Source organism: Phaseolus vulgaris, chromosome 9, assembly GCF_051622355.1.
Source record: "Phaseolus vulgaris cultivar YP4 chromosome 9, ASM5162235v1, whole genome shotgun sequence".
Classification (NCBI taxonomy): domain Eukaryota; kingdom Viridiplantae; phylum Streptophyta; class Magnoliopsida; order Fabales; family Fabaceae; genus Phaseolus; species Phaseolus vulgaris.
In genome coordinates this window covers 35,100,502-35,112,673 of record NC_143506.1, presented here as the reverse complement: position 1 = coordinate 35,112,673, position 12,172 = coordinate 35,100,502, and the positions used below count along the sequence as shown (strand labels likewise).

At 31.8% G+C, this 12,172-nt stretch overlaps 2 protein-coding genes across 2 annotated transcripts; both read left to right on the top strand.

The window, feature by feature from the left end:
• The first annotated feature begins 1,255 nt into the window (after nucleotides 1–1,255).
• On the top strand, nucleotides 1,256–9,479 carry GSNAP (gamma-soluble NSF attachment protein). Its single transcript, XM_068624634.2, has 9 exons — nucleotides 1,256–1,442; nucleotides 1,899–1,966; nucleotides 2,069–2,153; nucleotides 2,294–2,452; nucleotides 3,743–3,880; nucleotides 5,447–5,525; nucleotides 7,790–7,869; nucleotides 8,160–8,289; nucleotides 9,202–9,479. Exons 1-9 carry the CDS (start codon nucleotides 1,396–1,398, stop codon nucleotides 9,307–9,309), a joined length of 894 nt encoding a protein of 297 aa, XP_068480735.1. The 5' UTR covers nucleotides 1,256–1,395; the 3' UTR covers nucleotides 9,310–9,479.
• Nucleotides 9,480–10,541: 1,062 nt separating this feature from the next.
• LOC137822478 (FAS1 domain-containing protein SELMODRAFT_448915) lies at nucleotides 10,542–11,226 on the top strand. The gene has a single exon (XM_068627368.2). The coding sequence runs from the start codon at nucleotides 10,552–10,554 to the stop codon at nucleotides 11,176–11,178; it is 627 nt and encodes a 208-aa protein (XP_068483469.1). The 5' UTR covers nucleotides 10,542–10,551; the 3' UTR covers nucleotides 11,179–11,226.
• Nucleotides 11,227–12,172: the final 946 nt, after the last annotated feature.

Sequence of the window (12,172 nt, the reverse complement as noted above, 5' to 3'; positions counted from 1 at the left end):
GTATTTCTACTTAGCACCTAATTTTAAGATTGTGCTAGGTGTGAGTTTCACTTCATACATCAAAGTAGTTACTTTATAGGATTGATTAATGGTGATAGCACCTACAAACTACATGTGTTTTTGCTAAATTAAATTTGAGTAATAATAATAAAAATATATAATAGGATATGATATGGTCGAACACAAAGTGTAGTGGTTAATAGATTTTATGTTTACTTATATGAAAAATGTTAATAATAAAAAATACAATTAATAAAAAAATATAATAAAGAGTAAATTTAAAATTAAAGTGATATAAAAATTATTAAAATAATAGTTTTGTGAATTGTACGGTGGTATAATAAGCTTGCATCTAGTCTGTTCTTAAATTTTTTTATTAATAGGTATAGTCTATCTATATATCTTTGGTCTAGTCCCCCATATTTTTGTATTTTCTTTATTTTATTTTTTTTAATAATATTTTTTTCATATGATGGCAAGTGATTGTTGTTACTTGAGGTGTATAGCTTAGATGTCAAGTAACATATAAAAAAAAAAAATTGTAGAATGCGTGTAGAAAATAAATGGATTTCAAATAAAAAATATGATAAAATACAATTTTATTTAACCTTTATAATTATTATAAAATACTATTTCTGTCCTTTATAATTATATTACTCAAATCATTTATAATTTTTAAATAACTATAACATTAACTTTTGTTCATTTAATGATTAAATTCGCACCTATTTACAATGAAAGATCATTTACCTACTTAATAATTAAATAATGATGTAAGAAATTAAAGAAGAATTAGTGTATAATAAACTAGTGGTATTTAAATTCTGTGTATAATAAACTAGTGGTATTTAAATTCCGTGTACTTAAGCGTATAATAAACTAGTGTATAATAAACTAGTGGTATAATAATTAATAAACTTTAGTCTTTAAAAAATCAATAAATTTGATTTAGTCCTAAAAAGTGTATCCCATTGTTAAATTCTGTGAAATCATATTAAATTGTAATGTTTAACATCTAATTTGACACTAATTTATATTTTAGTATGATGGATTTGACGATTAATTTCAAAGTTTAGAAATCAATTATTCTTTTTGCACAACAATAATTGAATCATGTTATTTTCTTTGTTTGCTATATTCTCATGAATTTTACAAAATTGAAGAATAAATTATTAATAATTAAATATTTTAATTGGTTCAAATTTATTAAACTTTTTTTTCTGCATAAAATTTGTTAATTTGTTATAGGACCGAAGTACGTAATTTATTTAATAAAGTGTGCCACGTGGTAGGATGTGTGTGGACCCAAAGAAGCGTGTTCGCTGGGTGAGTTGGCTCGCACACTTGAATCGGAGGGACTGAAGAAGACGCACGCAAGCTCTCAATCGACCAACCATGGCGGCTTCTGATCCCAACAAGTTGCTCACCAAAGCTGATAAACTGTCTGTTCATCTTCTCTTTCCATTGCCTTTTCCTTGTTTTCTGTTCAAATCAATTTCGCAATTTCATTTTCAAATGCCACTGTCGATTTCGCTGCAGCTAGGTTTAATTTTTAAATCGTCTGGGTTTTCGCTGCAGCAATCTTATATAATCTGTGTTTTTTTCACTTCGATGATATAAATTGATGCAGCAGCAGTACACAATTTTGTTTCTTAGGATGATTTGTCCTAATGATGTTGAAATCATAGTGATGATGAAATTGCTATTGATCAAGTCTTTGTTCTTGAGGATTTCATTAATTTGATTCTGTTTTTAAGTTATTTGAGTTAATCAGCTCTCACCATTGTACTTACTTCTTATTCTCAATATGATTTAACTGTGGTTAAGCCCGTTGATTCTAGGACATTGTAGTTATGTTTTTTTTTTATCCATGTTGTTACCTTTCTTTTTCAATGCAGAACAACACTCAGTCTCACGAGGTGGAGTGCGGATTGGAAAAGTGCTACTGCTCTTTATGAGCAAGCAGGTAAAGTATTCAAGCTTCCTTAATATTTGATTATTTGTGATAAAGGAAATTTGGGGAGAAGATTGGTTAGGGGTAATCTGATAAACTCTTTTTCTGTTTCAGCTAATGGGTTTCGAGTTGGCAGGAACTATGAGAAAGCCAAAATATCATATGAGAAAGCTTCAAAAGGACAAGAGATGCTTTCATCGTATCCTTATATCATATGATTTATGGTTTCGTTCTTCGATTTGTTCCATTAAGGAGAAAAACAATATTACTTTACTGTATAGTATTATTAGATTCACTCTGTTAATCTGTCTATATGTCTTTCCTTGACAAGTAAACCAGACCTTGGGATGCAGCTAAGCACATGGAATCTGCCGCTGCTTTGGCAAAGGATCTAAGTAACTGGCAGGAAGTTGGGGACTTCTATCGAAGGGCATCTGAATTGTACATGGAGTGTGGGAGACCACAACCTGCTTCAGATGCCCTTGCAAAGGGAGCCCGGTAAACAGATTGTTTCCTTTACCCTCGTGTTTTGCAACAAAATTCTATGTTTCATTGTAGTTGTTATTATTATCAACCAACTCGCCACCAACTTCTTAAGAAATTCATAATGTGAAAGCCCTAACGGTAACTTGCATCTATCCCTTGGGAACATATAGGATGCTAAAACCTTGTTGTAGTATGTTGTAAATATCGGATTATTAAGATAAAAATCTCCACAGTGATTAAGAGAAAATATCTTTAGAATCTTTCTATTTGTTTCAACATATTTTTATTTCTTTATTTTAAAGTGTTTGATTGTTATAAGTAGAGGAGATGGAAGTGTAATCGGCATGGTTGTTATCAATAAAATAATTCTTTATTTTCTTACATAGTTATAGTTATACAAGTAAGAACAAAACTCACTTTTCAAGTTGATTTTATGAGACTGAGTTAAACATAAAGTCTAATTTAAAGACGAAATTAGAGCCTTTTCTAGTAAGATTTGACCTATTGTGTCACTTGCTATTAAACTACTGACTAGTATATAGTTCTATGCAGGAGAGTTTAGTTCTTTGTGTGGGATGTGTTGAGGTCCCATATCCACTAGAAATATGGGCAAATTATATTATATAAAAACAAACCTTGTCTCGCAAACTGGTTTTGTGATGTCGAATTATACTTAAAGTTTACTTCCTAAGATAGTGGGTATTTTACAGAGTCCTTTGGTAAATATTTTTTGTAGTTTATATATGAAGGCTAAAATATGTTTAATTTATAAAGCCTTAGTCACTTTCGAAAATTTGCTTCTATCGCATTTGGATTGCTTTGGGATGAATTTTTATGCCGTAGCTGTTTCTGAAGGGCTTTCATTTCAGATACGAAAAGGATTGGGAAGCATTCCTGCTTTCATGATCTTTTCAACCTCTCAACTTGTTTCCTTTAGTCTTAAATCACAGCTGTGTTCCCTCCCTTTTTCTCTTTAATAAAATTCCTTTCTACTAAGGAAGAGTTGGCATCAAACTTTTTTTTTTTCAGTTGATGGCTATTACAACAAAACATTTATTTTAGTCAATAGAAATTATTAGAAGTCATGCAAACAAGTCTGTTAAATTCAACACATCATGATGGCTCTCATATCATATTTATCTCATTATGTACTGCAGTTCAGCAGAATGCAGATGCTGTACGTAAAAAACATAATTAGTGTATATATTACATCTATATTTACAATACTGTATGAGTATGATGTCTATATATATTATTTCACCACAATCAATAAGTTTCATAATACCTTCCCCCCCTCTGTAGTGCTTTGGAAGATAGCATGCCTGAAGAAGCTATTCAGCTATATACAGATGCTTGTACAATTCTTGAGGATGATGGAAGAGAACAAATGGCCTTTGACCTATATCGTGCTGCGACTAATGTTTATGTAAAACTTGAAAAGTAAGTTTTTAATTAGAACTTAAAAGTTGAGGCATTACATTTTGATGGTACTTAGAATATGATGAAGTAAACTTATCTTCCACTGTTTTTCCATAAATTTGTTTTACTTTTGTATATTGGCATTGCTGACACGGCATAAGTTGGATACTATAGTTGACTCTTAAAAACACAATGTAACATGGATGGAGTTTGGTATTGCATTTAATGAGGAGCTCTACTCTAGAAAGATCCATAAGTACAAGGCCCTGTGCATCGATTTTTTCCTATCATGTACATATATGTCAATATCCTGCAGAAATGTCTATATTTTCATTCTGTTAATTTCATCCCTATTAATGTTCAACTTGTTGCATGTGATGTACTATACATGTTATTGAGCTGTTTTAATGAAATTGAAATAGAACGGTAAATTAATTAAATAATTTAAGGCCCAAAAGTTGGGGTCTGGGAATCAGATGAATTGGAGTTTCAAAGTATGTAAGGCTTTCAGTCACTTTCTAGCAATGATGTGATGATAAAGTGACAATTTGGCAGTTTGGGTGCTGTGAATAGCAATGTTTAGCTTCTCAAACTCTTCATTCAAACAATCACTGGTTGAAAGAAGACTTATTTTGCCTGAATTCTAAACCAGTCAAGAATGAAGACATTTATCAGAGGAAAAATAAAACTCATTACACATGAAGATTTTTCACAGTATAGACTCTGGTTTCAACTAAACTGAGGGCCACCACTATTTTTTGAATTCACACCCAACTGAAACAACTAATCAATATCTAATCTAAGAAATTTGCTAAAATAACATGAAAAACAAAAAATCAAGAAGACTAGAAGTTTATTTAACCACACCAAGCACATCTGACACCAACAACATACTACTGGGATGTAAAAATAGTTTATCAAAGAGTTGAATGGTTATCTTGCATTAAAATGAGGTCATAATACTTTTCTTCCTACCTTAAGCTTATTATTTTCTTTACCCACTTGCATCTTGCTTTTTCTCTTTTCTATAATTGTGTCTTTGTTCAACACTTAGTTTGGTACTTTGAATTTTCTGGAGTTTTGGGTGAGTTCTAGATTCTTGGACCAGCTCTTGTTGATTACCTTTTCTAGCTTTGGTAGAAGTAAATAAACAGTTTTTTTAGGGAAATATGAAATGTATGCTAATGCTTGGGGCATTTGGCTATGTGTGCGCGCATCTTTTATGGAGATTTCTTTGAATGAGTAATTTCTCTAGGAGAAGATTAGTCATTTGGTTTCTACTTGATGTAAGGCTTGTAATCTTCTAAGAGGGGCTTTCCTTACAGATAGGGACTGGGAAACTCTATTTGTTGATTTTCCCCTTTTTTCCTCCCAGGAGGGATTCTTATAGAAATCTTTTCTCTTTTCTTTTTGTATAAAAAGAAATATGGCAACCAGTTAGGCAAGAACCACTAGTTTTGGAAGCTAAATTGATGTTTTTTGCAGAATGTTAATACACCGATTATTTTCACAAGTGCAAATTCTGAACATTTCAATTCTTGTATGTTGACTTGCATATTTCATCGGGTTTGCTTTCTTAATACACAGATATACAGATGCAGCATCTTTCTTGTTGAGATTGGGCTTGGCAGCTGACAAGTGTAATGCTACCAATAGCCAGAGCAAGGTTTGGAATGTTTTTTATTTTGTTTTCTGTATCATAAGTCATATCTTATAATCAGAGACTTGAAAAAGAAAATAATTGGTAATAGGTAGGCCTTCTGAACAGATATGCTGGAACTTTGTAAGTATGACAAAAAGTACTGAAGACTATGATGTGGCAGTTTTGGTGTTTTAAGTAAGAGTGTCTGCTTTATTGTGTTTTATTTATTTGGAAGACTATATTAATAATATCTGTTCATAGTGGCATTAATTATGCCTGTGGCATTTGGAACTTGAATCTATAGAAAAAGTGGAGCACTGGGATGGTAACTTTTAAGCTTTAATTTGATATTAATTTTGGTCAATGTTGGAGTTGGAGTTGGAGGTTTGAAGCAATGCATTTGCTACCAAAAGAATTAATAATCCTCTAAACTGGTTTTACAGAGCAGTATTTCAAAAAATGTATGGAGGTAGCTTAATGTGATAGTTTGGTATTACTGAGGAATCTATTATGCTTGGGGGGTAGGGGGTTCTTTTTTCTTTCTTTCAGTGTATTTTTTTTCCTTTCTTGAGAGGATATGTCATCCTTTCTGATTATATGTGTTCCTATAATGAAATATATATATAGTATTAACTATTAAGTAATTAGGACACTGTTGAGTGTTTAAGTACTTAGTTTACTTTGATGCACCCAGGATAAACTGTATTCTCCTTTATGGTTTCATATAGTATTATTATTAAATATGTTCTCTGTCATATCTCCTTAGTTTTCTGTATGTACCCAAGATAAACTGCATTTGTGTCTTTATGTCGACATTTTATTAAGTAGAGCTACAGGGTCAACTTATTTACTAAACCATAGTGAGTAATGATTTAAATGTGTTTCCTTTCTGTCACATCTCTGTTTTCTCATTTCTCTGTCCCTAAAATTCTAGTTATTTTCAAGAAATTTGATCCTCAAAGAACCTTACTGGTGGCGCACTTGTGCAGTGAGTTAAAGAAATCATTACCAAGCTCAAGTAAAATAATTTTTTATTTTATTTCTTTAAATAAACAGAATTTATAAAGAAAGAAGAGAAAGATATAGCTAAAGACGAAAGAAATCATCGAGAGAAAAAGATGACAACAAAATAAAGTTTAAGGGGGTGTTTGGCCCGGCATTTTTCCTCCTTAAAAGAAGTTAGGCAGCCACACACTCTTTTCATAAAAGTACTTAAAAATATAAACTGCCTATTTTTTTAGAAGAAACATGGAAAATAAAGGAGCTTTTATAAAGGTGACCCTGGTCGCCTTTTTTAACTTACACAGAATTTTTCCTGATGACCTACTTCCAATCTGGTCATGCATATATTGTTTAATTAGTTATCCAAGTGCCTTCCTACGTTCATATTGTTATTCCGTCATGCGTATAGATTTTTCCATTTTTAAAAATTATAAGTTTTAAACATTTGTATATTGATATTTTTATTATCTTTAAATCAAACTATGTAAATTATACTAATTTTACACATTTTTTATTTTATAAATATACTTTTTTTACTTATGAGATAATTGGTTTTAGAACAAAACTACATTTTTATATTCTTTTACCAAATAGCTTTTAACATAAAAGAAACTTTTAAATTAAAAGAGAAATTAACAAACAATTTTTAGAGAACTTAAAAGTAGATTTTAAGTAAAAAAATTGGGTGAAATGAACCTTAAAATGAAATAAAAAAAGGCTGAAAAAAAGCTCAAGTAAACTAATATTTTAAACTTTTAACTCCAAATTGGTTTTGGACCATTAGCTGTCTGTCAGAAGCTTTAGATTGCATGCATTGTGTTTCTTTTTGGCTTCATCTCTCCAAGTTTAATCCTTCACTAATAAAATCTGAGGCTAAATTTTATGTTGCAAAGTCTGGGCAACAGTCATACTCTACCATGAAATGTGCTTAGCATTGTTGTAATCTTTTAGGTTCTCCAGAACTCATTGCATGATGAATTTCAAATATCTAGAATTAGAGCAGCCGGCACTGTTATTCATCATTGTTGATTGTATTAAGAACATATAAATTAGCACTTGGAAACTTGGATGCAAGTTGAAGGCAATGGATAAGCATCCTTTGTTCGAATATTGTTGACTAAAAATTATTTCCTTGAAACTCTTCGTGTTGTGCTTGGTTTTGTTCCACATGTTTACATGGCCAGGTCCAAGGCTAGAAATAAGAGAGTTGTGTCGGACAGTAGAAGGCACAATTTCTCATATATTAATTTGTGATAAACTTTCTCATATACCTTGTCATAATGCAGGCATATCTCAGTGCAATTGTTATCTACCTTTATGCTCATGACTTTAAGCAAGCTGAGAAGTGCTATAACGACTGTTCTCAGTAAGTTTCTGACTCCTTGTAATTCTGCTAAGTAGCTGCAAACTCGAACAGTGTGTGTGTGTGATATGGATCATTGTTGCATTGAATTTGTCATCATTGTTTTTGTTGGTGTACCTGTTATTGGCTTTTCTTCTTTTGATTTCTAACTCTAATTTTCTCTTGTTCCTAGCATAAATTGCATGGTAAAGTTTCTGCTTTTAAAAAATGGAGACTTTTTTGTTTTATCCTCAGCTATATTGAATTTGATTAAATCGATGAATAAATGGGCATAAATGTTTTTGGTACTCTAGGGTTGATGCTTTTCTCAAAAGTGACCAGAATCGTTGTGCTAGCAAGCTACTTGCTGCCTACACAGATGGAGATATTGAAGAAATCAAACGTATTGCTCAGTCGAGTGGTATTTCACATCTTGACCATGTGGTAAGTGATTTAGTACATAAGTTCTTATGGAACCAGAGTTAAGTGAAAGTAAAACATAATGAATACAATCTAGCTGTAGAAACTTGAGGGTTGTTGTCATGATGTTAGGTTTTCCTCTGATTGAATCCATAAATTAAATAGATCCCAGATCCAATCCAATTTTTTATTTTCCAGTTGGTTTCAAGGGTTACCTGCTATAGTGACTCGATGATCTTGTTGCCCTGCACATTACTTTGCTTAAAATCTCTTAACCCTAAAATGTATAATTCGTGGTAACAATATGTCGTTAGACTTGTTTTATAGCATAACCAGATTATCAGATCTAAAGTAAATGTAAGGGGGAAAGATCTGATACCTGTTGTCTGTTCTGAGAATTCCTGGCATGGCTTCAGATCTTTTTCTTTTTGTAAACTCTAGCAATTCTGAGGAATACGGCCGTCCTGCTATGTTGCAAGCTGCCTCGGTTCTTGACATACAACTTCAGTCTCCTCAGTTTATTTATTAAACCTCCTAATCATTGTTTCTTTCTTAACTCTATCTGTATCCTCCTATAACCCATGGAGCACAATGCATCTGTAAACTACTTTGACGATGACTCAGCTCAACATTGATTCTCTTACTGTTTACACAATCTGTCAGTTCTCCTAGGACTTTTTCATAACAAGAAAACCTTACTTTTCAAGAAGCTTCTCATGGTTTCAGCTCTTGTTATTTCTTTCTGTGCTTTCACCAGTCCTCTTGTTTTAACCTGCCTCTTATTTGACATCCTATTTTGCCATTGTCAACTGCTTGCAAATTTTATGCGACATACGCAATCTTCAACCAGTAGCTACTGATTCTATTACTTTTATTGATGGGGTTTATATATGTGGACTCAACTTTTCATGACACTTTGGAGTGCATTGTCTGCAGATCATTAAGCTTGCGAGGAAACTTCCAACAGGTGATGTGAGTGCATTCAAGGCCAACAATGCTGCTGAAGAAGATGATGACCCACTTGATGAAGACGACCTGACTTAAACTCTGATTGTGTTCTTATATGTGTCCATTTATAGGAGTGTTGATGAACCCATTTCAATTTTATGAGTAAATTGAATTGATCAGTATATATTGGTTTTTGTATAAAATATTTTGTTTTCTTGCGTGTAATGCAGTGCAGGTAATAAGAGGAGAGCTTCTTTTTTTCGTAAGCGTATTTTTATTTATGCGTGTAATGTTAATCCTTCAAATTAGACATCTCATGACTCAAATGTCACTTTTATTACTAAGATGAATTTATGCAATTGAAACTTAAAATCTCATATTTTTATCCGTGAGAATCTAATTTTGATTCAGTTGAAACCCTAAACCTAAAATTTGATAGTTAAAAAGACAGTTTAATTAAGCTAATTTTAAATTCAATCATGGGTACTGTCATTGTAAATATGTTGTCTAATAAAATAGTACTTTGCTATTTATTTTCTATTTATAGTTATATATTAACGAAAACACATGTACTTTTATTTATATTTTTATTATATTAAAAATATATATAATTTTATTACTTTTATGAATAATTAATTAAGAAAAGAAAAATAATACAATTTAATATATATATATATATATATTATATAATTTTGTAAGCAGTATTAAAAAATATATAGTTATTATTTTTGAAAAGAAAAATCATTTAGTTATTTTGAAATGAAGGTTATTCAATTACTTATTTATTAAATAAAATTATTTTTTATTTATTAAAGAGTGAAATTCTTCGATGACACTAAAAGTAGTTACCAAATATTAATGGTATAAATATGGGAAAATAGTTAAAAAAAACTAAATAATTAAGCTAATACCAAATTTAACTTAAGCAATCCCTTTGAAAATAAAGGATAAAAAGAAACTTCAATATGATCATTGAAATAATTATAAAAGTTATAAAAACATAGAAAAAAATTTGTAGATAAAGTTTCTTAAATATTTATTAGTATTTTTCAATAAGAATCATAACTTCACTTCCTTAACTTAAATTTGATTTTAACACAAAATTAGTAAGATTGATACAAATAAATAAAAACTATCTAACAAATTGCATTTAAGTGTTGCTAAAAGTATTAAGCAGTTGTTGGGAAAAATTGAATCAGCAACTGGGTTATTGAAGAAGCATATAGAACTAGAATTTGAGTGCTCCATTTTTGCTAAGGAAAAGAGAGAACTCTTATTCTTTCTTCTTTCTTCTTTCCAAGAAACACACTCTTCCACTTCCTCTTCCTCTTGCTCACAATGATGCAAAACCTCATCTTCTTCATCTTTATCCTCATAATGGTGAACCACACCACTTCAACACCCGTTCCACCACCACCCTCTCCACCGAGGCAACAAGTCAACAACATTCTCGACGCGTTGATAGGCGCCGGCGACTTCAGCACCTGGGTCTCAATCCTCTCCTCCCCCAACGCCACCATCCTTCCGGTCAGCGCCACGCTCTTCGTCCCACGCGACGCCGCCGTCGACCGTCCTCCACCCGATCCCCTCCTACTCCCCTACCACGTTGTCCCCCAGCGCCTCCCCTTCTCCGACCTCCTCCTCCTCCCCCGCCGCGCCCGCCTCCCTACCCTCCTCGCCGACAAAACCATCTCCGTCACCGACAACTCCCCCGCCAACTTCTCCCTCGACCACACCCCCCTCACCCACCCCGACCTCTTCTCCTCCCCCTCCCTTGCCGTCCACGGCGTCCAGTCCTTCCTCGACTACTCCCTCTTCGGCGACGGCCTCCCGCCTCCTCCGCCCTTCCTCCCCGGCGGCCACACCATCGGCTCCGCCCGGAACCCAGGTGCGTCCTCCTCCCGCCTCAACGTCGTCGTTTTGGTTCCCCTCTTCTCTTTCGTTGTTCCACTGCTACTATCCTAGGGTTATTCAATCTCTTCATTTCAAGAAAATTGAAAGAAATTGAGTGAGCTTTCCAACATTTCTTACTAATTTCAACCATTTTTCTTTCCTTTTTTTAGATTTTTATTACACGTTACGCATTCCATTCTTTCGTTCTGCATGCGCTGCACTTTTTTGTGGGTCCCTCTTTCATCTCAACGACGTCGTTCTATCAAACCTAATTCAAACAACTTTTAACTAATACGTCTCTGTTAAGTCATTTACTTTTTTCAATTTTTAATTCTCTAATGAATTTACATGAATTCTTGTATGAAATTCAATATTTTTTTTTTAATTTTACCTATATTTAATTTATTTTAGAGTACTGATGTGTTGATATATCGTATTATAATTAGAAAAAAAATATTTTATTAAAATAAAACAATTTTAAAATTACATTCATCAAATCATAATTATAAATCAGCACATTTTGAATATAGTGTCAAAGTATCATTTTTTTTTTCTATTATCTTTTGACGCGATTTTGATACGTTGTAATAACTCACTTTTAATTTTATTTTAGTAAACAACTTAGTTTCACTTACAGTATTCATGATGTGATTTGATTTTTAATAAAAAATATATTTAAATTAAATATAAAAATTATGTGGTTTGATTTAAGATATTAATTTTTTTTGTAATCAAGCCAATTTGATTTTATTAGGATTAGTTTTATAGTTTTTTTTTATATATTTTTTTTATCGAATTTAGATTATGTAATATTATATTATATATCATGATTAATACTTTTATTTATATTTGATTTTAAGTAATTAAATGTGTACTTTCTTTAACATTGTGTACATTATTTAATAATTTGTTTAAACACATTGTAATTTTTTTACTAGAAAATAAAGTAAAATAAAATATAAAGTTACTGGCCGTCCTTTTAAAGTATTACACGAAATTCAGAATAAAAACATTAAAATTAATTTCTCTATATCGTTTTTTATCAGAAATATTTTATTTTATTTTA